The sequence below is a fragment of the Brassica napus genome, chromosome A3 (genome assembly GCF_020379485.1).
Source record: "Brassica napus cultivar Da-Ae chromosome A3, Da-Ae, whole genome shotgun sequence".
NCBI classification, from domain to species: domain Eukaryota; kingdom Viridiplantae; phylum Streptophyta; class Magnoliopsida; order Brassicales; family Brassicaceae; genus Brassica; species Brassica napus.
Window position 1 is genome coordinate 19,646,953 of NC_063436.1, and position 26,860 is coordinate 19,673,812.

A 26,860-nucleotide genomic window follows, 5' to 3' on the forward strand; every position below is an offset into this window, starting at 1 on the left:
TTCGGAAGTGGAACATGATATGATTATTTTTACCGGTTGGATCGGTGTGTGTTGGTGGTCACAGATATAAGATTCCATTATGATAGTAAAATTTGCCTTTACCATGGTCTTTGTATACCGGTAATAACCGGTGATACATCTTCTCAGGACATATTTTGGATAAAATTATCATCTTTGTGCGTGTATATGTCAGTATACTTTTTTTTTTTGTTTCACACGAGTTATCGCCATTAGTGGACACCGCAGAAGCCTTTTAAACAACCATTTAATCGAATTATTTTGCTTTTAGTATTAATCTCATCCTTTGTTTGAGACTTTCAAAAAATTTCTCGATTCTTTTCATTTTCTAATTGCTGACACAATAAAGTCACACGGAAGCATGTGATGTCAAACTCCTGACACGTGGCAACTTAGTGTCTAATAAATTGGTAACAGTCCGAATAATATTTTCACATGAATCCGACTCGGAAATCATATAATTAAATACCGAAAACAAACGTAAACAAAACATTATAAATATAAAAATATTTATTTATTTTAATACTCATTTAGGGTGGGTACCTCATCGGATGCTGACAATTAAAACAATAAAAGAATACATTTTCGCCAATATTAAAATATTTTCGGTGGTAAGAAAAACAATAAAAGAGGAAAACAATCGGTTATTGATGTGAGATCTTTTATAACGGAGGGCCAAGATGTTGTCACGCTGGCAAAAAGCGAATCGAGACCGTTGGATGTGTACACACCGACGGTGAAGATTACGAGAAGAGTTACACGACAAGAGATATGAGCCGTGGATTTATTCGCTTACTGCTTTTATTATTATGAGGAGCACAAATAAAGGATGAGATAATGGGAAGCAAGTAGAGATAGAGAGAGGGAGATGGATAGAAATAGAGAAGCTAGAAGAGTACCTATGGCGGCTGCCGGAAACGGCTTGTCACGGCGGAGGCATAGAGCCGGAAGCTTCAGAGACTCTCCAGGTTTCTTTTTATTTCATTTTCTTCAGATCTGGGAGACACCGTTTTGGATTCTGATTGTTTTTTTTTGTTTCAGAGGAGGAAGGTCCGGTGGAGTTACCGGAGGCGGCGAGGCTGAGAGATCGTACGAGGAAGGAACGAGATCGGGAACGTGATAGAGAACGGGAGCACAGGGAGAGAGATCGGTTACATAGCCGGAGCAAAAGGAGAAGAGGCGAACGTTTGATAATGGTTCACGACGGTGGCGACGAAAGCTCGGAAGAGAGTGTCAACGACGATGAAGAATATGAGAATATCTTCTCATCGCCTCTTTCAAATCACCAGAGGAAGAACTTTCCAACACCGCCGTCAAAAAATTTCAGATCGCCTCCTACTCCGGCGCTGCCGGTGCCGTCGTGGAAGGCGGCGGCGGATGAGATGATCGGCGTAGCAGTTCCTAGAAAAGCACGGTCAGGTAGAGAGGTGGAAACTACGATAATAAGCACATCCTCTCGATGATTCAAATCTATTTTTCTCATTTTGGTGAATTCTAATTCTCTTCATTTCGCAGCTTGTACGAAGAGACCGCATGAATCATGGACGTCAAATGCTTCTCCAGCAGCTCCTACATCTCCTTCTTCATCCAACGTGAAAAAGATTGTTAGTCTTTCTCTTTCTCTTCTCATCCATCTTCTCTTTTACTAAAAGAATGTTTGCTTCTGATTTTGAAGACGTTGGGGGCAAAACAGAAGCAGCCTCTTCCTCAGAAGGTATCATCATCTCCGGTGGCTGTTCAAGATGAGATAGAGATTGAAATCGCGGAGGTGTTGTACGGGATGATGAGGATGCCTACGTCGAAACAAGAAGAGAAAACAACTGTAGATATCAAAGCCAGAGTATCTTCACCAATCTCCATCACACTAGCTGCAAATTCGAGCTCCATTGGTAAAAGTCTTCTCAGCTCACAACGATCTGCTCTCTTCTTGTTTTTTTTTTTGTTTGCTCATTTTGGTTTATCTTTATTTGGTTTCAGCTCCTAAGAGAAAGAAGCAGAGGCATGTCAAATACGAGGAGGACGAGAACAGTTCAGGTTTACCATCACGCGCCACTAAATTGGAAGCCGAAGCTCCGTTAGGTGATGAGCTAAAGAGATCAGGATCCGGTGAAGAAAACAGCTCAGTGTTGGATTCGATAAATCCAGAGCTCAGAGAAAGCAACGCCGCATTAGATTCGAGATCAGCTGAGAAGAAAGAGGAGACTGTATTGCCGAAAGTGGAATCTTCTTCAGGAGTTAGATCCGGTGGTGATGTAGCTAAACCGTAAGCACTCAGTCTATACATTTCTGTGACTTTTTTTTACCTTAATTCTGGTGCTCAGAGAAGTTTCTTTGTAATCATGCAGAAGCTCGCCGGAGAAGGAGAAGTTTGAGATAGATCTGATGGTAAGTTTCAGCTTTTCTTTTTTGTTTTAGTTGTAAGGTTTTTTTCTTCCATTTTAAAACATTATCTTAATTTTATTTATTTTTTTTCATCCTTTTAAAATTATTATCTTACTTCATAGCTTTCTTCTATTTTTTTAAAATGTTATATTAATTTACTTTTTAAAACCGGTTTAGGCGCCACCGCCGGGAAGGTCTTCATCGGAGAGAGTCGGTGAGATGGAATGTGTGGCAGCAGAAGCGGAACCTAAAGTCACGGAAGTGGAAACGGTGAGTGGGACCTACTTTGTATTTAGTAATATTGTGTCATCCATCATTATTTTGCCTTTTCTTTTGCTCTCTTTTCTTTATCTTGTTCCCTTTTGCCCCTTTTTAAAATTCTCTCATGTGTAATATGCATGATGAAGCAGGAACCTAAGCCTCTGCTAAAGGAAGATGGAGGTAGTGCTGCGATTGTTGAGTCTGAGGAGAAGAAGAGACCTAGGACGGTGGATGAAGCCGAACCTCATACGTCAGAGAGGAGTTGTGAACTTAAACTTGACTTGGATAAATCTGATCACGTGGGTGTAATGAACAATCAACATGTTCAGAAACAGCCACCACTGCAACAACAACAACATTCTGTTCCGGATAAAATTGGTAAATAAGCTCTTTCATCTTTCTTGAGTTCAATTTGTCTTACTCTTGCGCAAGTTTTGGTTTCCTTAATTTTTTTTTTCTGATATTTTCAGCTCAAGCTAACTCTTTGCCTCTACATATGTCAATGCCTGGCTGGCCTGGAGGTCTTCCAACAATGGGGTATACGTTTTTGTAATTTATCAAGTCAAAATTTGTAAAGTCTCTTTTTGTTTCACTTGAATTAATTCTGTGTGGTTAATAAACACTAAACAGATACATGCCGTCTACACAAGGAGTTGTCCCTACAGATACTAGTTCCTTATCTTCGGTGGCAATGCAGGTAATTTTGATTGCTTCCTGATCCATTCAAACAATCCTCTCTTCCTTTCTTAACTGATTTAAAACTATTTTTTTTATCCCTTGCAGCCTCCTCCTCATTTACTTTTTAACCAACCGAGGCCTAAGAGGTGTGCAACACACTGCTACATCGCTCGAAATATTCAGTCACATCAGCAATTCACCAAGATGAATCCTTTCTGGCCTGCAGCAATTGGCTCAGCTCCATTGTATGGGACCAAGGCCTGCAATCTCAGTCTCATGCCTCCCACAGAACTGCAGGGGACTGTTTTAGGAAGAAGTTCCAACCAAATTCAAGATGAAAACTCTCAATCTTCTTCTAAAAGCTCAGATACAGCTCAGAGAAACCAAATATTGCTCCAACAAGCTCTGCCTCCCGCAGCAGCAGCTAATAACATCATGGTTAGTTTGTTTTTTGTCGTCTGTCTAAGCATGCTTCCCATATCAAGATTTTGTCGTCCTTGTTACAAGCTGATTGTGTGTTTTTTTTTTGTTTCGTTTATTGTAGCATGGTCCTACATTCATTTTCCCGGTGGGGCAACAGCCTACAATAACTGCAGCATCTGTCAGACCTCCTAATAGTGGCAACACAGCTTCTTCTGGTGCGACAGCTAGTGCAAACTCAATGAACGGTTCTGCATCAGCTACTCCAGCTGGTGCCCCAACAATGACCTTCAGTTGTCCAGGAATGCCGGGCAATGAAACCCAATACCTGGCCATCATGCAGAACAATGGCTATCCGTTTCCAGTCCCAGCACATGTTGGTGCACCACATGCTTATAGAGGAGCTCCCGGGCAGCCAATACCATTTTTCAACGGTTCGTTCTATTCCTCCCAAATGATCCAGTCTCCATTTTCCCAGCCACAGAAGCAGCAACATCAACCACAGCAGCAGCAAGCTGGTCAAATGCTCCAGAGCCATGCTCCGAACAACCAGAATGGAAATGTCTCCTCTGGTTCCTCAGCAGCACAAAAGCATCTGCAGAACCATCAGCTGAGACCACACGGGAACTCGGAAGGATATCCAACTCATAAAGTCCAATCTCAGGTTTTGACTTTTCAGCAGAGGCAGCAACCAAGAGAGAATGCGACTCAACATAGCGACACTGTAGGAGAAAATAGCCCATCAGCCGCTGATAGCCGGGGTTCTCGTTCCAACGTTGCCTATGGCCAAAACTATGGTATGCAGATGCAACCAACGAACTTGGGTTTGATGAGTTCAGCAGCCCCAGGTGGTGGAGTGGTAGTATCGTCCAGCAATCATGGCGAAAAGAAATCACAACAGCAGGTTTCAAAGGCTGGTGCGGAATCGTTTCAGTCCCAGGGTTATGCTATGACCTTTGCTAATGGAGTGTCATCAACTGCTCAGAATCACGCTACGTTCCAGAGCCTACCAGAAGCAGCAAGGCAAGGTTATCAAATGATGGCTGCGAATGTTGCAGCCCAGCAGAAAATGAACTACAGTGCTCCTTCAGAAGGAAAATCCGGCTCTAATGCTACTGCTAAGACTTTGGAAGAACAAAGAAAAACAGAAGGAGCATCAGGGAAAACGAGTGGTGTGAATGGTGGACAGTCGATTGCTTTCTCTAGCAAACACGATTTGGGTGATGCATCTGTTTCTGCTGTTACGAGTGGTAACATCGTCGATACGTCCCGTTTGCTCAACCTAGGTTCAGCTCAGCAACAGAGTACCAGTTCTATGCCGACGTCTCATCATAATCTGCAACAGAAGATGAAGCAGCATATGCAACAGCAGAATCACCACCTGCAGCAGCATATGCAACAGCAGAATCAGCACGTTCAGCAGCATATGCAACGAAGTCAATCTCAGCAACCTTATACCATGTATCTCCAGAAGCAGCAACAGTATGCAACTTCAGTCGCTGCTTCTGCTGCTAAAAACAAAGGGCCTGTGGTGAGTAATGGTACTGGTGTCGCTGATCACAGTATCAGCGTATCCCCAGTGGGAACCGCTAAGTTCCCAAATGCCAATTCAGGGTTTCCTCAAAACCTTGTCCAGTCAAGCAGCAGTCAGGTCCAGTCTCCTCAGTGGAAAAGCAATTCACCCAGGACAACAAACACTTCCCAGGCTCAGTCTCCTTCCATACTTTCGCCATCATCATCTGTTGCTGCTTCGTCATCCCCAAGAAACGTATCGCATAAACAGCAAAGCCGCCCCCAGCAGTCGCAGATATCTTTTGCAGCAAACTCAAAGCCTACAGCAACTGGTTCACCAATGCAGCAGGTGCAAGGAGGTACCAACAATCAGGCTCCGTCTTCTCCAATGTTAGTTGGGTCACCTTCTACGTCTTCGGTCTCCAAAAACACTGGCGGGAGCCCAAGAACAACTGCTTCGGCTTCCTCAGCGGTGAATAAAGCTGGACAAGCTTCCTTTACTACTCACTCGTCATCTCAGCCGTCCAAGAACTTGCAGCCTGCATCCGTAGCTTCTTCTGCCGCCGTTGGAAGGAATAACGGTCCTTCAGTTCTCGGAAACCCCACCACTAGCTCCGGATCCAAGTCCCAACAACAGCAGTTGCCAAAGCATGGGTTGCAGCAGCAAGCGCAGCTTTTCTTTTCCAATCCTTATATGCAATCTCAACATCAACAGCAGCAGATCACTATGTCTTCTTCTGGTGGTTATTACATTCAAAGACATCAGCAACAACCAGGTTCTGCAGCAGCGTGTCCTCCAGTTAGCACCACGGGATCCGTTATGGCCACTTCAGATCCAGCGAAAGCCATGGCTGCAGCAGCAGCAGGCAATAACTTAAAAGGAGGAGGGAAGACGCAGCAACATCAGCTGGGACCTCCTGGGTTCGGGCTCCCGTATGTTCACGCGGTTCCCTGTGCAGTTCAAGTTAAACCTGTAGATCAGAAGCAACAATCGGGTGAGTGAAAAAGACCCCTAAAAAACCATTTTTAACTCAAAACCTAAAAAAAAGAAAAAGCTCTGAATGGTTTGAGAAGTTCCGGTGTATAGCTTGTGCTGGCGAGAGGGAAGAGAAAGACGGAAGCAAGAAACAGACGGAACAGATGATCACTCACTAGGGATTGTTAAGGATATGATATCTCTATGATATCTTTTCCATTTAAGTCTTGATCTCAATCCCTGTAATATAGGAAACTATTGTTAATAGCTTAACCTAGTAGCGCATGTGCTCTAGTATATATATCTCTTCCTTCTCATGTAAAGGATATATTGAAAACACATTCCTTACATGGTATCACGAGCTTAATCGGTTACCCTATATTTTTTTTTCCAGAGCCGCCATCCTCAACCCTCTTTCTTCTTCTCCAAGCTCTAGCCATGGCTGCCATCGCAGAAACCGTTGATGACGCTCAACGTCTTCTTCACATCAACATGGTGAATATCACCAAACTCACCACAACAAACTTCATGACCTGGAATCTCCAAGTACATGCTCTCCTCGATGGCTACAATCTCGCAGGACATCTTGATGATTCCACACCGGCTCCGGAACAAACAATCACCACCGATGATGTAATCTCCGTCAATCCAGCGTTCACCAAATGGCACCGTCAAGACCGTCTGATCTACAGTGCCTTGATCGGCACTCTGTCTCCATCAATCCAAGCGATGGTGACTAACACCAAGACTGCTCAAGATGTCTGGAAGGCTCTCAGCACAACCTATGCTACACCAAGTCGTGGTCATATTCAACAGCTCCGCCTCCAACTAAAAGTTCAAGGCTTTAGTGGAGAATCATTTCACAACAAAAATCGGAACCTTGTACTCTGATAATGGAGGCGAGTTCATCGCCTTACGTACTCTCCTAGCTGAAGCCGGCATCTCCCACCTCACCTCACCACCACACACCCCTGAACACAATGGAATCTCCGAGAGAAAGCACAGACATGTTGTTGAAACTGGCATGACGCTGCTCACTCACTCTGGAATGCCCAAACCGTACTGGACATATGCGTTTGCTACTGCCACGTACTTGATCAACAGGCTGCCCACACCGGTCATTAACATGGAGACACCATTCAACAAACTCTTCGCCACACAACCCAACTACTCCAAGCTGAGAGTTTTCGGATGCCTTTGCTTCCCCTGGCTCCGACCTTACACCAAACACAAACTTGAAGATCGCTCAACACCCTGTGTGTTCCTAGGCTATTCCACAACACAAAGCGCCTACCTATGCTTGCAACCCAACACTGGCAGGATCTACATCTCGCGTCACGTTCGCTTTGACGAGACGCAATTCCCATACCACAAACTAAAAACACCTATCCAAACCCAAACCTCTGAGCCAACAACCCCACCTACATACCCACCAGTCACCACAATACCATTCTCTCCAAACCCACCACAACCTACCCCACCTATACCGCCACTCGTACTGTCTCCAACGGGATCCTCAAGCTCAGATTCTCACTTGCAGGTACAGGAGAGTTCAACAGACTTGGAGACCACGCCACCATCAGACGGTGGTACACTGGCGGTTACAACTTCGTCGGACTCTGCCTCGACTGCTCCAACCTCGCAGCAAGAGAACGACGCTCAGCCACAGACATCGTCGTCATCATCTTCATCAGCTCCAGCACCACCACCAACGAACGAGCACTCGATGACCACCAGGCGCAAGAATCACATCGTCAAACCGAACCCAAAATACAATTACTCGGCTGCACTCTCTACATCAGTTCCAGACGAACCACGCACACTGACTCAAGCTCTTAGTGATAAGAGATGGCGTGGGTCTATGTCAACAGAAATTGATGCTTTTGTTCGCAATGGAACATATGATCTGGTTCCACGACAGCCTCACTATAATGTTGTTGGTTGCAGGTGGCTCCACAAAAATAAATTTCACTCAAATGGATCTCATCGTTGCTGCAAATCGAGACTGGTTGCCAAAGGCTACAAACAACAATTTGGGCAAGACTACACGGAGACTTTCAGCCCGGTAATCAAATCAACAACACTGCGCTTGGTACTGGATATTGCTGTAAGTAACTCCTGGTCTATACAGCAGCTGGACGTCAACAATGCCTTCCTCCAGGGCACACTAACGGAGGAAGTCTATATGGATCAGCCACCGGGCTTCATTGATCAAGACAACCCAACTCATGTCTGCCGTCTCAAAAAGGCGGTCTATGGTCTCAAACAAGCTCCAAGAGCTTGGTACAATGAACTTCGCGACTTCCTTCTCAGCCTAGGATTCGCAAACTCCCTTGCTGATACATCCTTGTTTGTTCTTAAGCGCAAACAGGGTTTTGTCTATCTTTTAATCTATGTTGATGACATCCTGGTGACAGGAAACTCCAAAGACGACATACGCACCATCCTCACACTTTTGGCAGATAGGTTCTCTGTCAAGGATGCTGAAGACTTGAACTACTTCTTAGGCATCGAGGCACACCGGACATCACACGGCCTACACCTCTCTCAGCGCAAATACATCCTTGACTTGCTCCACAAACACGATATGATCAATGCAAAACCGGTAAGCACACCTATGGCGTCGTCGACAAAGCTCACGCTCAAAACCGGCACGCCGCTCACCAACCCCACCAAATATCGCCAGCTCATTGGAGGTCTTCAATATCTTCAGTTCACACGTCTGGACATTGCCTTTGCAGTCAACAGGCTATCTCAGTTTATGCACTGTCCGACAGAAGATCACTGGCAAGCCGCCAAAAGAGTGTTAAGATATCTTGCTGGTACCCCTACTCATGGTGTCTACTACAGCGCCAACAACAAACTCCTTCTGCAAGCATACTCAGATGCTGATTGGGCTGGAGATGCTGATGACTACGTCTCAACAAACTCCTACATAGTATACCTTGGGAAACATCCCATCTCCTGGAGTTCCAAGAAACAAAATGGCGTGGCGCGATCCTCTACAGAGGCCGAGTATAGGGCTGTTGCAAATGCTGCTGCTGAGCTCGCCTGGATATGCAATGTACTCACTGACCTTGGCGTTCAAGTCCCAACAGCTCCGTTTCTCTACTGTGACAATATTGGTGCGACATTCCTTTGTGCGAACCCAGTTTTTCACTCTCGGATGAAGCACATTGCTCTTGACTATCACTTCGTCAGAGGACAGGTTCAACAAGGCGCTCTGCGTGTCTCTCACGTCAACACCAGAGACCAACTTGCTGATGCCTTGACAAAGCCCCTACCTCGCGCCCGATTCCTAGAACTAAGAGACAAGATTGGAGTTGCTTCAGCCCCTCCATCTTGAGGGGGCGTGTTAAGGATATGATATCTCTATGATATCTTTTCCATTTAAGTCTTGATCTCAATCCCTGTAATATAGGAAACTATTGTTAATAGCTTAACCTAGTAGCGCATGTGCTCTAGTATATATATCTCTTCCTTCTCATGTAAAGGATATATTGAAAACACATTCCTTACAGGGATAGACTAGTGTTTATATTATCCTGACAGGAACCAAGTGTTTCGATTCCTAGAAAAAAAGAAAAGATTTATTCATTCTTCTTGTGGAGGTTTGAGTGGTGTCGGTGACGATTTTAGGTAGTAAAAAGAAAAGAACAAGAGCTAACGAACGTTGTACTGATGTGTTATTGTTTTGGCCTGTTTCGTCGGATCATCAGTTAGTGGATTATATGTAGTTAGCTGTTTTTAGTTGAATTTTGTATGTAATGAAGCATGAAACCGTATGATGAATGTATTGATTATTGTTATTTATTTATGTTCTTTACGGTCATAATCAGAGACAGTAGGACAACGTGATTGCTATGAATGTAACATCTCAAAAGTTGTAAAAATAGAAATAATCTTCGGACAAATGGCGGAAGTAAAGGCCACATGCGTGCAAACTTTCTAAAAAAACATAATCTTTACCAAATTAGCATACAAATCTATAAGTTCTTTGGAAAAAGTTAGCGGTGGATGACAAATCTACTACTTATAACACTACAAGAAAACACCAGAATTCCAACGACAAATATTGTCGGTATGTCCTCGGAATAACGGTATTTAAAATCAGACTAGTTTTCTTTATATGTATGTAAAATTTTATTTATAAAAATCAGTGTTAAATCAAGTGCATTATAACTTGACATTTAGATAGATACTTACTTTTTCAGGCACACATCCGTTTAAAACTCTAGAATTAAGGTGTTTGAACTGGAATAGTGGAAGGATATATGACCTATTAGAAAGTGAATCGAAATATCATATGAGTGAGACCAAAGCACATAAAAATATCATATGGCGATTGAAGGGTCAGTAAACAAGACTATTAAGCGACGTCAGAAAAAAAAAACAAGACTATTAAGCTCCCAAAAAATTAACACACACTACCCATTGCACGGGATGAGATCTATGGGCCGAGAGCACATGAGTGGACGACCCATTAGTTGTAGACGGTCATAGCGTTACAAATTCGTATAAAAATGAAAAATGAACCTGGCTTTTTTTTTGTCGGCCAAAACATAGTTTATTAATTTAACTGGCAGAAAATTAAGACAAACATATATGGATTAAACAAAGTAAAATTAGTTAAACGTCTCTAAGGAAAATAAAATCTACTTGTGCTAATTAATATATTATAAATTTACAATATTAAGCAAGCGTATATGCACGTAAGGAATGAAGCACAATTATGAAAACGTATAAGGTGGCAATTTCATTCATACAATGTATATAGAAGTGTGAAGAAAAAATATGAGAGGTGAAATGGGGTTGTTCTTGAGGCAAAAGTAAGCTTAAAAAGATAGAGAGAGAAAATGTTTGACAAGCGCCTAATACCAAAGAGACCCCATCACAAGAAAACATCAAGTCACAGTTTCATCATTCTTCCTCGATATTGCGTTATACTTCATCAAATCTCATGAATAGAAATCTAATAAACTACTACATTTTATCAAGCTGGGATCCATGGATTCCATGTGTTATGGTTAAAAGTAATGTACAACTTAATTAATAATAAATTTGTATAGTGAAATTAATATAAAGAAAAGGAGAAAAAGAAAGGAAAGAAAGATGGAGATGGTGCCTTGGGCCATACTTAAAAAAAGAAACATATAAAACACGTTGATGTGGCTGCCTTCAGTCTCCCATTATCCAAGGTGGAGCACTGTGGTTGGTTGGTGTCTTGATTTGGGTCCATAACTCCATATATGCTATTTAGTACATATAACGTCTATATATAAAGATAGTGTAATTAATATTTCATATATGCAAGAGGCCAAGAGCCTCAGACACTGTAAGAGAAATGGGGTGGCTCAATTCCTTCTTCTCTCCCTTGAAGAAACTATGGTATCGCGTCAATTCTGCTCAAAAGAAGAGTATGCTCTCTCTTCCCCCCTCCCTCTATATACATTAGTTATATATCTATCTTTGAGCATCATCTATTTATTAATTTGATGACCGAGTAGATCACTTACTTTGTTTTGGTTTGATATGTACTCTTTCTGAAGGAAACTATATATAATAAATAAGTTATGTCTGCGCTATCAACAGATGTACTGCGCGCGTTTTGTTAACGTAGAAAGATGGATACTGATGTGCAGGAAGAGGAATATACATATTATACGAGGACGTGAAGTCATGTCCATGCGAAGATGTGCATGTTTTGTGGTCTATACTCGTGGAGTCTCTACATACTTTGCAACCCAAACAATAAAAATTTCATTTCTTTTGATGTTTAACTCTCTTTTGGTTCAGATGGTTCATATATGTATCGAATGTATATGCGCAAGGACGAGACAAAGGAGAAGCTTGTAAGCGACATCATTCATACATATGTTTTCTCTCACTTGTACATAATAATATAAATACACAGAGATATTATCTTTCCCGTTGAGGTCATATTCTCTCTCGCGACTATATATATATATCATATATGTATGTACGGTTCTCTCTTAAGGTCGTATGTCTATATACTTTATATATATCGGTATATATAGATTGCATTATTAGGAAAATTATTTAGATATGAGCATGATTGTGAATATGAAAATGTTCTATATATGATATGTCAGCGTAACAAAAAAGCAAGTAAATTAAAGATGACCATATGTTTTTATAATTGATAGACATAAAAGTTAAAGATTGATGGGGAAAGGAGAGTGAACAGAAGATGAACTGTCGTGGGGATTGTTGGCTTGTGTCGGCTGGGTTATGTTGACGTTATTGGACTTTGGAAAGTTGCGTTTGGTTTCATTTTGCGTTTCTTATTCAGTTATACATATAAGCTGAATGTTGAACTAGCATTCTTTAAAGAAAATAATTAAGGACAAGCCAAAAAAGAATGTTATGATCTAGACATTATAGTTTTTGTTTGTTTGGTTGATAACCAAATGAAACCAAACCACTCTTCTGGCAGAAAAGGCCAACATATTAAATGTCGAAGGTGTGGATTACATCAAAACATTCATTCCGGTGGCTAAAATGTCTACGGTTGGAGAATATCTTAAAATTGTTAGTAGTCGCTAACACCGTTTAATGTTTTTTATTTAAAACAAAATGCAGCGACAAAACTAGCAAGAGTTAGATGTACTTAAGAAAGGTACTATTTAGCAGCCGAGAGATAAATCCGTTTCTAAGAAATAAACATTTAATATATGTTATTATGTGACGATAGAAATGAAATTTAGCTGAGACTTAATTTATGGTTAGAGACATGCTTTGGTAAATTGATATTAAAAAAAAAATTCTAGTATGGGTTTTTTACACCAAAACGAGCATGCTTTGGCAGGATGCGTGAAGTCCTTAGTTAAATTTTCCTGTTTACATGTTTTAAGAGCGACAAAGAATTAAGAGGTTATCATACGAACTACTGAACTGGACTAGGACAAATTAAATTTTCCATATTATCCGAAACTACCTTAAAATTGAAACCAAATTGGACTCATTTTTTTGGATAATAGTCAGTTCTCAACTTTATTACCCAAATTGAACTAAAAAAAACAAAATAACTGAACTAAAACCAAACCAATATTTATAAATATCCAAACATTTCTTAAATTTCTAAAAACCAAAATTGAAGTACCCGAACAAGAACATGAATATCTAATACGAACATGAAGATTCTACAAGAACATTCGTTACTCGTTAGCATGTTAATACCAAACATGTGAAAATGTAATATATGAAACAAAGCCTCAGCAAGTAAATGAAACGTTGCTATAAATATGAATACACCTCACCAGTCATATATTACATGGACAAACAACCGGTACATCATCCTTAAAAAAGAACGTAATAAAAAAACTAGGTCGATTCAGAGTTATAACAGTACATCGAGGTGCGTTCCCGACAAACAAAAAGAAAGCTAGTAACATTAAGATAGTCGCTAAAAGAGATTGAAGTGTGGCCGTCAGTGGGTCATTTTAACTATTGTTTTTTTTTTCTAAATGAAGAGTTAAACTCAGGCCTTTTAAAGACGCATGCATATTTTCTGGAATGGAGGTGCAATCTCTAGATAGACTCTCTACCGAATATTCAAATGGACCAAAAAACAGTAATCCATATATCCGTGTAGGATGCCAGAAAAATGTGACTTAGTTTATCGAACATGAAATATGGTGACATTCCAAACTTTTTCCCTTACCATTTGACCACAAGCTCTCGGTCAACTATTATTTCTTCTAAAATTTTCTTTTATTATAATTTATAAGGGACGTTAATTTAGATTCATAAAGCTCTTTGGTAAAAGAACATATAAAAAGTGGTGAAATACAGTCGACTGAAGATAATAACTTCACAGACTAAGATCGTTCATATTCTTTAGAAGGAAAGTGAGGAAAGAGGACTCCGTAGACATATACTAGAGAGCTTAATTTACAATTATAAATCAATTAGCCTACCGGTATTTACGTACATTTTTAATATAAACATTAATTTATGAATTCATCCGGAGTCCAACAACGATAAGAACAAAATCGGTCAGGATGATCTCTTGGCAGAAAAATGAAATAATCTATAGGAATTCTTAATTTCCACAACTGATATATCCATCTATTCCAACTTAAGACCTAATCTTGCTTTTTTGGTACTAACAAACTTTAAATTGAACAATCAATATAGGTTAAGACATCTTAAAAGTTAGAACCATATACAAGCTACATATCACATTGGTTAGGTTTTTCAATCCATTCGGTTTCATAACTTTGATGCTTACAAATTTTATAGTTAGCGAAAATTGCTTCCGTTGCCAATTATTTTACCAAAAATTTAAAATTTATATCTTCCTGAAAACACTTTCGTTTATGTGTAAGCTTAACACATAAACATTTGTGATAATTTTAGAACGTATATGAGTGAAAATATATAAAAATAAGAATTATCCTCCCAAAACTGATCACACTCAAATCAGAAAGAGACAACATAAGTAGTCGAAAGATCTAATATCCAGAAAGAGGATGAGTAGATTTAGTCAAACGTAGGTTTCGAACCGGATCTACCATAGTTCCGAACCGGATCCGATCTGAATTTTAAGGTACCGAACTGAACCCGATCCTACATAGATATCCGAACAGTACATGATTTTCTATATCCGAAGAACGAGATCTGAACCCGAACCGGATCTGAACTGAACCGAGTTTGGGTATCCAAAAATATCCGAAGTATAATTATTATATATAGAAATATTAGTTCTATTAATAGTTAATACTTATAATAATTCAAATATTAAAAATTATAATTAAAATCTTAAATATATTAATTATTTTTAGGCAAATTGGATATTTTGGATATTTTTGGTTACTTGTGGTTACTTTTGGATATTCTTTGATACATTTGAATATAAAAAACCAGATCTGAACCGGTATCTCGGATAAAATAGGTTATTTTTCTGTACATTTGGATTATAATATGTCAATCCGAACCAGAACCAAAATTTTTTTGGTTCATTTGGATATACCAGAAAATATCTGGATCCGATAAGCACCGAATTAAATCTGATCCGAGATTTAGAATTACCCGATCGGTATCAATTTTTCTATATCCGAATGATACAATATCCAAAAGATCCGACCCGAACCCGATCCGATCTCCGAATACCCATGTCTAGTCAAACACTTGGTCAAAAAGTGTTTGGTGGATAAGTATAGAATTTAATGGATTTGAAAAAGGCAAGAAAAAGAGAAGCATTCCCAAAGTGTTTTGGAATTCTCCAAAAGATGAATCTGGTTGGAAGAACTGATCCGAACCAGAATTTTTTGGTGAGGCATAAATGAAGAAAAATGTTGCCTCAAGCATAAGGCCGGATCATCTACTTTGGCGTGAGACGTACTGTGTATAGTCATGCATGTATTAGTTCATGCATGAGTCATTTATCATCCATGTCCAAATCTATAAGGGAACCCTTCACTGGATGCAATGAAGAGGGTAAAACAGAGTCGTACAAACTTAAGAACAATATCTGCTAGGATGTATAGTTAACTTCGCCAAAAACACAACAAAAAATATATGCAAATCTTGCTCTCGTGGACTAAAGAACAATAAATGCACCCGTCCCGAATGTGTGCAATGAGATGTAGTCCATTAGTCCATAATATGTTTTAGGACACTCGTAGAATTGGTAGTACTAGCACATGTATTTCTCGGCTAGACATAGCCGTACCTAATCTTAATTACTTATTTTACTTGGTCTGAACACAATTTTAAAAGACTATTCAACAATCAATATAGATTATAACGTCTTAAAAGTTTGAACAATCTATAAGCTACAACTAACAAGTCATATATTCGTTAAGCTTTTCAGTCCATCCGGTTTCATAAGTTGATGATTACAAAGTTCTATATATGCAAAAGAAAAACTGTTTTTCTTTCTTCGACGAAATTTTTTTTATCTTTCTTAAAGCATCCCTTGTTTTAATCATCGGTACTCGTTTATCTTTTCTTCTTATACTGTATAACCTAAGATGACTTTTCACTTTTAAAACAATATATTAGGAGCATGTTACGTGAATGTGAAAAATTAATACAAAAAGTATGTGTTATCATTGGTCCAAATGTATCTTACTGTCTTAAAAACCATCACCAAAAAGGAGACTTGTTTGGGTTGCCGTGACTCACTCCCATGTGCTTCTCTTTCCCCTTTCTCACAATCCGTGACATTAACTGCTCTACTATACGACAGAACCCCTTTACACACAACACAAGGTGTCGATAAACCAACGACTTCTTTTGTTTTTTTGGCAATTTCCTTCCGGTTATTGACCTACCGGTCCGGTTCGTCTATTTTGGAATCATCCGGTTCTGTAAATTTAGCTTATGTGGTCTTAAATTCTCTGTTTAGATTCTTTTTCGTTCACACCTCTCAAGTTGAATAATCTTCCCAAGTTCAAACAAGTCTGAATTTTTTGTTTCTTTCTTTCAACTAGCTGACCAAAAAAACATTAAAGTTCGCCAAATATTTGGATTGAATTGACGAATATTGTATGGTTCGTACTAACGGCTGAGTGCCGTTTTCATAATATTTTCTAACAGTAGTACGATTTGGTACTTGTTACTTGTTAGTTTGTTAAACTGATTTGGAAACTGGATAAAACCGGTTAACTAAAACGTAAACCGAGTCGTGGTGTTGGTAAAAGGTGATTGGGCAAGAAGCCTAACCTGTTGTCTCGGTTCTGTCACTAGGTGGGCAAAAAAAACCACTTGTTTCATTATATTCTTCTTTTAAAAATCAAAATCTTTTCTTCTTCTACCATCTCCACAAACTTCAATATCTCTCGCTCAAGAATAAATAAAACCCACAAAACTAAATTAAATTTGCAGAAAAAAATAAGAAGAAGAAGAGGCATGAATGGTGAAGAAAGCTTCGTTGAAGATTGCTCTGAGTATGTTGAAATTGATCCTTCTGGAAGATATGGAAGAGTATGATTCTTCTGAACTCAAAATGTTCTTTCTTTGTTTGTTTCGATCTTGATTTTGTTTCTTTTTGTTTTTGGTATGGACAGTACGATGAAGTACTTGGCAAAGGTGCTTCGAAGACAGTGTAATCTCATTCATCTTCACTCTTTGTCTTTTCTAACGTCACAACTAATTTAAAAAGTCGTTTTTAATTGTTTAATTAATTATTATTTGTGGTGTTTTTTTCAGGTACAAAGCGTTTGATGAGTACGAAGGTATAGAAGTGGCATGGAATCAAGTCAAGCTTAGGAACTTCACTAGGAATCCTGATGAACTAGAGAAATTCTTCAGAGAGATTCATCTGCTCAAGACTTTAAATCATCAAAATATCATGAAGTTCTACACTTCTTGGGTCGATACCAACAATCTTGCAATCAACTTTGTAACTGAACTCTTCACCTCTGGTACTCTCAGACAGTAAGCAACATCTCCCACTATAATTTCAAAAATGGGTTGATACTTCAAAGTTCAAATCCTTAAAACATGTGATGATGTTTTTGTAATAGGTATAGGTTGAGACATAGGAGAGTGAATATAAAAGCAGTGAAGCAATGGTGCAAGCAGATTCTAAAAGGGCTTCTCTATCTTCATAGCTGTTCTCCACCAATCATCCATAGAGATCTAAAATGTGACAACATCTTCATCAATGGAAACCAAGGTGAAGTCAAGATAGGTGACCTAGGACTCGCTGCCATTCTTCGTAAATCACATGCCGTTCGCTGTGTTGGTTGGTACCTCTAATTAAAAAACTTTATTAACAACTTAATAATAATAATAATTTGTTGAAACACTTTGGACCTACTACATGTGGGTGTATGTTTATAGGAACCCCTGAGTTCATGGCTCCTGAAGTGTACGATGAAGAATATAATGAGCTGGTTGATGTATATGCTTTTGGAATGTGTGTGTTAGAGATGGTCACATTTGATTACCCTTACAGTGAATGCACTCACCCTGCTCAAATCTACAAGAAAGTTACCTCGGTAAATTATTTTGAGTCTAACATCTTTTCTTATAAAGTCTATGTTTTGTTTTTTATTAACGTTGGTTACTATACAGGGGAAGAAGCCTGAAGCGTTTTACTTAGTGAAAGACCCTGAGGTACGCGAGTTTGTTGAGAAGTGTTTAGCTACTGTGACGTCTAGACTCACTGCTTTGGAGCTGTTACAAGACCCTTTCTTACAAGATGATGTGGATGAGTTCGACATGAGACCTATTGATTACTACAATGGTTATGATGAGTTCCTTAGACAGCCTCTCATCGACCCTCCTCTTTACCATGATGAGTCACAGATATGTGAGATCGATCTTTTCGCGCAAGACGATGAGGAAGACTCCGACCATGTTGACATTTCTATTAAAGGGAAGAGAAACGGTAGTGATGGGATCTTCTTGAGGCTAAGAATCTCTGATGCGGAAGGTATTACACGTTCGATGTTACAGATAGTTCTAACGTGTAAGGTCATGAAAGGGTTTGAACTTTATGTTGTTACAGGAAGGATAAGGAACATATACTTCCCGTTTGAGACAGAGACTGACACTGCATGGAGTGTAGCAGCAGAGATGGTGTCTGAACTCGACATAACGAATCAAGATGTTGCGAAAATCGCGGAGATGATCGATGCGGAGATAGCTGCATTGGTTCCTGATTGGAAAGTCAATAACAACGTGAGCAACAGCAACAAAGAAGAAGAGAAATCTCACCATTACCATCATCAGTTCGAGTGTTCTGACGACAGAAGCTGTTCTTCGGTTCACGGAAGGTTCGAGGAAATAAGTTACCAAGCGGAAGGACAAGAACAAGGAAGTGGTGATGTTGTTGTTGTTGTCTCTGGAGAAGGTAATAACAACAGGATTCATTACGCGGATATTTGGGGTCTGAGAGATTCACGTTCGGATGGTGGAGAAGAAGAAGAGAGCTCGTTGAAGCCAAGGAGAAAGGTGGAAGGGGAGTGGTGGCCGGAGAATGAGATAAGGAGAGAGTTGAGATGGCTTAAGGCAAGGCATAAGAGGGTTAGAGATCATCAAACCATCTGTGAGAAACCAACTTCAGCTTCGCCCCCTCTTCTTTATAGGGCGTTCTCACTTCCCGTCGACGCCGTGGATATATGAGATTGTAATAAATTCTAGTTACTATATTTTAAATTTTCTTTTTTTCTTTCACTTTTAAATTTTGTTATTAATCTTTGGTTAAATATCCTTCAAACATTACCTGAACTGGAGTCAGATCACGAGTCTCTTGTTATTATTAATCTTCGTTAATATCCTTCAAAAGTCAAAACATTGTCAATCTGGGTTAAATGTGTGGTTTGGGGAAAATCCGGTTCGATAATCATATTATATAAAACCGGTTCACTGATTGTCCTAAAACCGGATCAATTTTTTTGTTTTGAACAATAAAAACCGGATCAATGTTATGCTGTTAAACCCAACCTTGTCTTGTTCTTCCTCTCACTCTCTGCGCCGCGGTTCGTCTTAGATCTTTTCCTCCCCCAAGCAAAAGCTTCTTCGATCTTCCTCGTGTCTCTAAAAAAGTAAGTTTCCTGTTTTTTTTTTTTAATTCTCTATCTAGTGCCGACAAGTTCTGTGTCTGAATATCGATCTCAAAGTAAAACAGGATCTATAGTTCTAGATTTGTCGGAAAATTTCAAAATCGAACACTTTTTGTCCGGATCAAGCTTCTTCGATCTCCCCCTTCCGGTTTTCAAAGAAAATCAAACTAGATTATAGTCGATGAAACAGCTCATAGTTATGGAATCGTTTCACCTCAACATCGAAAACCCTAATTACATCTGCGTTTTGATTTGATTCATCCAGAAGCAATGGCGAGCTTGAGAGAACCGCCGAACGAGCAAGCCATCCTCAACATCTACGAGTCCATGAGATCAGAGCTGAGCCAAATCTACTCCAACATAACCGACCTCGAGATGCAAGTCAGCGAGCACTCCCTCGTCGTCAACGCCATCCAGCCTCTCGACCAGTCAAGAAAATGCTTCCGCATGATCGGAGGCGTTCTGGTCGAGAGAACCATCAAAGAGGTGCTCCCAGCTGTTCACCGCAACAAGGAAGGGCTAGAAGAGGTCGTCAGGAAGCTGTACGAGACGTTGGAGAAGAAGAAGAAGGATATGACGGAGTTTGAAGGTAAGTATAAGATCAGGCTAAGGAAACAGGACGAGTCCAAGGAAGAAGGTGGTAGTAATAAAAAGGAAGGTAATGCTCAAGGTGTTCTCGTTGGAGCTGCTAGTACGAGCTAGTAAACACTCTTTCTTCTCCTATCGTTGTGCTTTGCATCTTTTTTTGCTGGTGATGGTGTTTGGAGAACCAAAACATTATCTTTATATTCAACATGAAAGTCTTACATCTTTTAACATTATCTTTATATTAAACAAGAACAAAATAAAACTTAGACGATTGATTCTACATCATAAGTTATTTGTTTTATATATCCCCTTTAGCGTTAAGCCTAGCCGCGGCGGTAACAGAATCCGCCACACCACCTGGATAAGTAGACAGATTAGGATTGTTCCTCAGCTCAGCGCTCACCACTCCCTCTGCGTCCTGCTTGGTCACGGCTTTATCCTCTTGTAACTTCCCCGCAGCACCCTAGAATCCGGTTCAAAAACATTTATTAGAAAACATATAGAATAAAAGTAAAGACACTGAAAATGTGTTTGAGACTGGGGCTTAACCGTCAAGACATCAGCGAGCTTGATTTTATTCTCGTCAAACTCTATAGGAGCGTTGTAATCAGCTGCGGACTGAGCTGAAGCTGCTACTCCACCAGGAGCGATGACGTTGTTGCTAGAAGCTCTAACTTCTGCTGCTTGAATCGCTGCTGCGTCGCTCTGATCCACTGGCTTCTTTCCAGCGGTGTGTACAGTTGCCTCCAACGCTTGTCCTATTGTTATCTTACTCTGCACACTCACCCCCATCGCCGCCGTCGACACTGGCCTAGGCTCAACGTATTGTCCAACGTCCTAACCATAATTCATCGTTACAAAAGAAAATGATTTTATTGGGTTATGTTGGAAATGACTTGTAACCTGTACACCGATGGATTCTTTAGTGACGCGTGCACCAGGGACGTCGGTTTGCTCCACAGAGACGCCTCGGTCAGGGTCGAGGTAGGTTGCGACACCTGGCTCGACGAAGCCACCGCGTCTGTTGGCAGTGGCTGCTGACTGCATAGTGGCGGCTATACCACCTTTTTGAGTGTGTCCCAAGGCACTTGTTTCTTTAGCTTGCATCATCCTAGCATCCTCAGGCGCTATGCGCCTGTCGGCCAGTTCGCCGGAGACTTCGAAAACGTCGCCGTATTTGACCGGCTCTTGTGGCCTCTTTGGTTGCTCTTGTTGGCTCATATCTCTGTGTTATGGATTGTAGTGTGTTGAGAGATCGAAGTATAAAGAGAGGGACAAGGAGTGTGGGACCAACGTTGAGAGATTATGACAGTTGTCAGTGAGAGTGACAGTGACACACGTGGTAGTTTCTAAGTTAAGAGCTGGATGAGAAAGCTCAAAGAATGCGACCGACTGAGATGGATGTAGTTTTATCCATTTATAAATTTGGTTGCTGTTCTCATGAGTTTCTTACATTGCCAAGTGTGCCGTGGCAGCACAGGACATGTTTTAAGTTAAAGAGAAGAAAAATAAATATAAAAAAAAATCTTTGCCGGGTCTGGTATGCAATGGGTCGTGCTTCAGGTGGCCGTGAAGAATCTAAGGGGAGGCCACGATTCTCTCAAAAATCTCGAGAACTTGCTCATCTTCTTTTTCATCTTGTCTCTCAGTCAAATGGTTCGGTTTGCCTTAATTTCCCTTCTTCAGAACTTTTTTGGATCCGGAGAAACTAATATGATATCAGTTAATGTTATGTAGTAGTGATCACGGTGGAGGAGATCTTCGACATGAAACCTTGCTTCTTTCTTTTTTGTCTTTCAACACATAGATTGAAGATGGCAGTATGAAAGAGGCACTAATTCATATTCACTATATATGAAATATAGATGGGTGTCTTGTAACCTAAGGTTTGATAATGGTGTAATTTGTTAGGTAGCTGAACATTTATCCACGAAGAACATTTGTGTGTTTAACCAAAAACAAAAGACATTGTTTGTGTGCTAGTCATTTTCATTTGTCTTTTTCTAAAGAAATGGTATTCATGTACTTGTACCAAGTGCTTAACACCCAGACTGACCCATATTCAGTAAAAACTGTTTTTATTTTATTTTCAGTGAAGCTTTAAAGTTAGGGTAATTGGCATGTATAACAAGGAAAAAACGTATAATGCATTGACTAGCCAATTTTCCTAACATACATATACACGGCGTTATAATTATATAATAATACTATAGTGCTCCTTTTTCCAACCGGTACAGCCTGAACGCAAAAAAAAATAAAAATGTTAATTATTATCTTTAAAAAGTAATTTGTGGCTTTAATCTCTTCACATCTTTTCTTTTTGTTTCTCTCCGTAATTTTCAGAGAAGTTGAATGGTCTCCGACACCGCTTTGATTCACATCGCCACCTCCATTTGATTTGCTCAGTTGGTTTACAGTCTAGTATTTCAGGGTTTGAAGTTGGTTGTGATTCTGATTGTGATTTTAGTACTATATTACGTTGGTTAGATGAAATAGAACAATTAATTATATACTATTTTGTATTTTGATTTATTTAAGTTATTTTACATTTGAGTTTGAGTTTATGAATTCGGGTTTAGGGTTTAGTATTTAGGGCTTCGAGGTGGGTTTGTTCATGATCTAGTATTTCAGGGTCGGAGGTTGGTTGAGGTTGGAGGTTGGTTGTGATTCTGATTGTGGTTATAGTACTATACTATGTTGGTGAAATGAAATAGAACAATTAAATTTATACTATTTTCGCATTTTAATTTAGTAAAGATATTTTACATTTGGGTTTGGGTTTAAGAATTCAGATTTAGGGTTTAGTATTTATGGCTTTGAGGTGGATTGGTTTAAGGTTTAGTATTTCAGTGTTGGAGGTTGGTTGTGATTCTGGTGGTTATAGTACTATACTATGTTGGTGAGATGAAATAGAACAGTTAAATTTATTATATTTTCGTATTTTTATTAAAGATATTTTACATTTGGTTTGGGTTTATGAATTCGGGTTTTGGGTTTAGTATTTATGGATTTGAGGTGGGTTACTTTAGGGTTTAGTATTTCAGTGTTGAAGGTTGGTTATGATTCTGGTAGTTTTAGTACTATACTACATTGGCGTGATGAAATAGAATAGTTAATTATATACTATTTTGTATTTTAATTTATTAAAGGTATTTTACATTGGGTTTGGGTTTATGAATTTGGGTCTAGGGGTTAGTATTTTTATGGTTTCGAAGTGGGTTGGTTTAAGGTCTAGTATTTCAGGATTAGAGATTGGCTGGGGCTGGAGGTTGGTTGTGATTCTAATTGTGTTTATAGTACTTTACTATGTTCGTGAAATGAAATAGAATATTTCCTTTTCCATCGTGTATTGAATACAGCTGTCATATATGTTTTGTATAATTAAGTGTCCCTAAAGAAACCACGTCTCTTATAATTGGAAATGAAACTGGCAACTTGTTACGTGAAGGGATAGAACCGGGTTGATTGAGACCAAAAAGTCTGACATTAAATTATGTCAAAATCAATGTTAGTTCTTTAATTTGTCTTTCAAATATGGTTATCTCGCCAATAAACCCTTAAAGTTATTTTTGTTACCTTTGTGACAAAAATAAAATAATTGAGCTTCTGTCTTGACTCTAGAAATGGTTGAAAGGGAAAGACTGATTCGCGTGAGACAGTAAAAGAAGTAAATCGGTAAACAAAAACTTGAAACTTAACCAAAAACTGGGTGCGATTACTCCGATGCCATTAGATTACATGAAAAGCATAGAATACGTTTTTTATTTATTTTTACTCCCCCCAAAACAGAACAGTGCCACATCAAAGGACATAATGGTCAATTATCCTCCTTCGATTCGTTCCACATCAGCTTCAAGACTCACGACATCTCTCCAGCCAGAGAGTAGTCGTAGTAGTAGGGTTAAAAAATGAATCAAAGAGAAAACAGAGAAAAGAGATTGAAAAGCCTTTAAGATCTGCCTCTGAAACCGTTCGTTCTGATTCTCTGATCACATAAAGGCATATAGAATTACACATTTCATGTTACCCTCGTTTGGTTGATTTTCGTTTATGTATTTTAACATTTTTCTGTCTATCTTGTGCATGTCAGCTCCGTTCTATTCTCCGGTCGACATGCAACAAGGGATCAGTCATACTCCTCCTGGGTAAATCATCACTCTGTAAATCTCGTTCTTGTATGTGGGAATATTTGCTCTGTTATGCCCTTTTTCAAAAAAAAATAAATATTTGCTGTGTTTCCTTGCAACAAGTAAAAATACTTTTGTGTTATGTCGGAAAAAATGAGACCACTTCCCTTCTCCTAGATTTGGATTGTTAATGTGAGTCATTTAGAGAAGAACAATGTTAGTCTTTTTAAAAGGAAAATGATTTTTGGTTTTGAGATGTAAATGTAGTTTTTGTTTGTTTTGATTCATGTTTTTCTTTTTTTAGTTCTATCACACTTCTCTTCAGCTTTTTAGTGCTAATTTGCATGTCAGGTTTGATACCGAACCAGTCCCAATCAGTACTTACCGAGACACTGAACCTGTCCCACTCTCAACATACCGAGAAAACGACAACTTATGGGAAAACGGTTTCAACAGAGAACAGACCATTGAAGAGCCAGAGCCCAAGGAGAATGGGAAGAGAAGTGTTGACAAGAGCTCCTTCACTCACGGCGAAACCGATCTCAACCAACTCCCAGCTATCCCACCCGCTTCAACAGGCCAAGGCCTGCCGTACGCCCCTGTTGACTGGCCGAGTTTCGGTGACGTTTGGACTTGGAGAGTCGGGAAGAGAGTGACAGCCACCGGCTACCATCACGACAGGTTTCTCATTCTCCCTCAGAGGCTTCAGCAAAAGAATGTCCCCAAATCTTTTGCAAGCAAACAAACTCTTCTCCGTTACTTCCAGTCTAACTTCCCCGGCATGGATGCTGACGCCTTCTTCGCGTCGTTTAGCTGGAAGGTCCCTGCTCTCTTCCAGCCTGCTAACAAAGGTAAGATAAAGATATTTGAATGACTAATAGTTTTGGTTTGAGCAATGATTGTTCCTTTTTCTTTTGTAGTTGATGCTGCGTCTCTCTTTGAGGAGACACCAAAGGAAGTAAAGACAGAAGGAAACTCCAGATACAGCCAGAGGAAAAGGAATCCAATGCCTCTTGAATCTAACGCTAAAGCAGCTCAAAGAGGTGGTAGCAGTAGCAACAAGAAGAAGAAAGGAGGAGTCACAACAACTCCTACCACTGGATGGAAATCTACTAAGAGAGCTACGAACCAGCAGAGAGGTGGTGCTGTGTACTTAAACCACCTCAACGAGGAGGAGGAAGGTGAGCTTACCACTGGACCAAACACTAGCGGCAGGAGAAAGAAACGCAGAGTTAACCTTAAGGAAGAAGAAGAAGAAGATGTTTCCATCCCTCACATCTACGTCTCTCCGATGAACGGCGTCCTCGCTGTCTCCCACGAGCCTATAGATGTTGATCCGGTAGAGTTCGACAGCTACCTGAACTCTCTTGATATCCTTCTCCACCAAGGTCCACAAGATGCTTCAGTTCTCGTCAGCGCAAGCTCTCCAATGAGAGAGTACGAATGGGCTGAAGCTCGTATGAAGATCTCCTCTCTTCTCGAGAAAGACTTCCCTACGCTGTTCACATCCAAGGACGCTGCAGAGATAGCAGCGTTAGCGGCTAAACTGAGGAAAGATCCGAACCTCTCCGCTGAAGAGATGGTGAGGTTGAAGCTCATGCAAGAGATGCCAACGTTCAGCGAAGTGTTTCAGGAGAACAAAATGGTGATCGAAGAAGCAGACAGGTTCTTCTCTGCGCTGGAACTTAACAAAGCTAAAGTAGCGTCGCTTAAATACGAGTACAGCGACCTGAGGCACAAACTAGGGAGTATACAGACGGAAGTGGACGAGAACTCTGAGGGTATACGCCGGATGGATGACCAGATCGCTCAGCTTCAAGCTAGGAGGACTGAGTTGAAGAGGTGCATTGGGAGCAAGGAGAAAGAGAAGGTTGACCTGAGCTATGGAAAGAAAATGGTGGCGAACTCTATTCCTAAAGTGGTGCAGGACGTTCAAGCAGCTAACTCGAAGAAGCCAGAGTGGGAGTGTAAGAAGGAGAATGCTCTTAAGCGTGAAGAAGAGATCCTCTCTAAGTTCACTCCCCTCAGAGGCTTCTTCCTCTAATCCTGTATCTCTTTGACTATTTTACCTTTTAGTCAGTCTTGATGTATTAAGTTGATGTATTAAGCATAAAAGCAGAGATCCTCTCTGTGTTGCAGACTCATGAAGGCTTGGAGTTTTCTCTTTTTGGAATGCTTATGCTGTAGTAGTTCAGTACTCTTCCAAAGAAAGAGAAGTTCACATTTTTCCCTGTAATTCTGAATTGGTTATTACTGTTTCAAAGAAAGAAAGAAAGAACACAAATAACCCACGACTTGGACACTACTTACCCATTAATTATAATTTGTTGGGAAGGTATTTGTCTAATTCAACAATC

The 26,860-nt window shown here is 40.0% G+C and overlaps 5 protein-coding genes and 1 long non-coding RNA gene across 12 annotated transcripts; 5 read left to right on the forward strand and 1 right to left on the reverse strand.

Moving 5' to 3' along the window:
• The first annotated feature begins 810 nt into the window (after positions 1-810).
• On the forward strand, positions 811-10,064 carry LOC106439631 (protein TIME FOR COFFEE). 3 transcript variants are annotated; one of them, XR_007338287.1, is made up of 13 exons: positions 811-986; positions 1,060-1,437; positions 1,534-1,622; positions 1,694-1,907; positions 1,996-2,281; positions 2,364-2,403; positions 2,578-2,670; positions 2,811-3,039; positions 3,132-3,198; positions 3,292-3,358; positions 3,445-3,777; positions 3,884-6,426; positions 9,769-10,064. XR_007338287.1 is itself a non-coding variant. In XM_022716581.2 (12 exons), exons 1-12 carry the CDS (start codon positions 887-889, stop codon positions 6,272-6,274), a joined length of 4,287 nt encoding a protein of 1,428 aa, XP_022572302.1. In that variant the 5' UTR covers positions 811-886; the 3' UTR covers positions 6,275-6,595. The 3 variants fall into 3 exon arrangements, 1 of the variants encoding a protein (XP_022572302.1); XM_022716581.2 differs by lacking the exon at positions 9,769-10,064 and having other exon boundaries at positions 3,884-6,595; XR_007338288.1 differs by lacking the exon at positions 811-986 and having other exon boundaries at positions 1,203-1,445.
• Positions 10,065-16,948: 6,884 nt separating this feature from the next.
• LOC106439630 (serine/threonine-protein kinase WNK2-like) lies at positions 16,949-19,453 on the forward strand. The gene is made up of 7 exons (XM_013881119.3): positions 16,949-17,200; positions 17,284-17,321; positions 17,426-17,653; positions 17,743-17,963; positions 18,062-18,219; positions 18,296-18,656; positions 18,732-19,453. The coding sequence occupies exons 1-7, from the start codon at positions 17,126-17,128 to the stop codon at positions 19,346-19,348; spliced, it is 1,698 nt and encodes a 565-aa protein (XP_013736573.1). The 5' UTR covers positions 16,949-17,125; the 3' UTR covers positions 19,349-19,453.
• Positions 19,454-19,645: 192 nt separating this feature from the next.
• On the forward strand, positions 19,646-20,598 carry LOC106439629 (probable prefoldin subunit 2). The gene is made up of 2 exons (XM_013881118.3): positions 19,646-19,770; positions 20,056-20,598. The coding sequence occupies exon 2, from the start codon at positions 20,059-20,061 to the stop codon at positions 20,488-20,490; it is 432 nt and encodes a 143-aa protein (XP_013736572.1). The 5' UTR covers positions 19,646-19,770; positions 20,056-20,058; the 3' UTR covers positions 20,491-20,598.
• On the reverse strand, positions 20,553-21,734 carry LOC106366934 (late embryogenesis abundant protein 31-like). Its single transcript, XM_013806617.3, has 3 exons — positions 21,280-21,734; positions 20,926-21,213; positions 20,553-20,839 (listed from the first exon to the last, which is right to left on the reverse strand). The coding sequence occupies exons 1-3, from the start codon at positions 21,595-21,597 to the stop codon at positions 20,675-20,677; spliced, it is 771 nt and encodes a 256-aa protein (XP_013662071.2). The 5' UTR covers positions 21,598-21,734; the 3' UTR covers positions 20,553-20,674.
• Positions 21,735-21,846: 112 nt separating this feature from the next.
• LOC125607038 lies at positions 21,847-22,411 on the forward strand. The gene is made up of 2 exons (XR_007338289.1): positions 21,847-22,032; positions 22,114-22,411. It is a non-coding gene; the product is annotated as an uncharacterized LOC125607038 (long non-coding RNA).
• Positions 22,412-24,086: 1,675 nt separating this feature from the next.
• On the forward strand, positions 24,087-26,739 carry LOC111214190. 5 transcript variants are annotated; one of them, XM_022716584.2, is made up of 4 exons: positions 24,087-24,375; positions 24,467-24,521; positions 24,837-25,354; positions 25,424-26,739. In XM_022716584.2, the coding sequence occupies exons 2-4, from the start codon at positions 24,490-24,492 to the stop codon at positions 26,545-26,547; spliced, it is 1,674 nt and encodes a 557-aa protein (XP_022572305.1). In that variant the 5' UTR covers positions 24,087-24,375; positions 24,467-24,489; the 3' UTR covers positions 26,548-26,739. The 5 variants fall into 5 exon arrangements, with proteins under 5 accessions (XP_022572305.1, XP_048632519.1, XP_022572306.1 ...); XM_048776562.1 differs by having other exon boundaries at positions 24,171-24,346; XM_022716585.2 differs by having other exon boundaries at positions 24,186-24,375; positions 24,855-25,354.
• Positions 26,740-26,860: the final 121 nt, after the last annotated feature.

What these genes read in the sequence shown, in the direction of transcription:
- LOC106439631 (XM_022716581.2), top strand. Translation starts at nt 887, where the DNA reads ATGGATAGAAATAGAGAAGCTAGAAGAGTACCTATGGCGGCTGCCGGA. An exon ending in TCCTAGAAAAGCACGGTCAG is followed by an intron (nt 1,438 to 1,533) that starts GTAGAGAGGTGG and finishes TTCATTTCGCAG; the next exon opens with CTTGTACGAAGAGACCGCAT. An exon ending in CATCCAACGTGAAAAAGATT is followed by an intron (nt 1,623 to 1,693) that starts GTTAGTCTTTCT and finishes CTGATTTTGAAG; the next exon opens with ACGTTGGGGGCAAAACAGAA.
- LOC106439630 (XM_013881119.3), top strand. Translation starts at nt 17,126, where the DNA reads ATGAATGGTGAAGAAAGCTTCGTTGAAGATTGCTCTGAGTATGTTGAA. An exon ending in CTTCTGGAAGATATGGAAGA is followed by an intron (nt 17,201 to 17,283) that starts GTATGATTCTTC and finishes TGGTATGGACAG; the next exon opens with TACGATGAAGTACTTGGCAA. An exon ending in TCTACAAGAAAGTTACCTCG is followed by an intron (nt 18,220 to 18,295) that starts GTAAATTATTTT and finishes GTTACTATACAG; the next exon opens with GGGAAGAAGCCTGAAGCGTT.
- LOC106439629 (XM_013881118.3), top strand. Translation starts at nt 20,059, where the DNA reads ATGGCGAGCTTGAGAGAACCGCCGAACGAGCAAGCCATCCTCAACATC.
- LOC106366934 (XM_013806617.3), bottom strand. Translation starts at nt 21,597, where the DNA reads ATGAGCCAACAAGAGCAACCAAAGAGGCCACAAGAGCCGGTCAAATAC. An exon ending in AAGAATCCATCGGTGTACAG is followed by an intron (nt 21,214 to 21,279) that starts GTTACAAGTCAT and finishes AATTATGGTTAG; the next exon opens with GACGTTGGACAATACGTTGA. An exon ending in AGCTCGCTGATGTCTTGACG is followed by an intron (nt 20,840 to 20,925) that starts GTTAAGCCCCAG and finishes ACCGGATTCTAG; the next exon opens with GGTGCTGCGGGGAAGTTACA.
- LOC111214190 (XM_022716583.1), top strand. Translation starts at nt 24,460, where the DNA reads ATGTCAGCTCCGTTCTATTCTCCGGTCGACATGCAACAAGGGATCAGT. An exon ending in ATCAGTCATACTCCTCCTGG is followed by an intron (nt 24,522 to 24,854) that starts GTAAATCATCAC and finishes TTTGCATGTCAG; the next exon opens with GTTTGATACCGAACCAGTCC. An exon ending in CTTCCAGCCTGCTAACAAAG is followed by an intron (nt 25,355 to 25,423) that starts GTAAGATAAAGA and finishes TTTCTTTTGTAG; the next exon opens with TTGATGCTGCGTCTCTCTTT.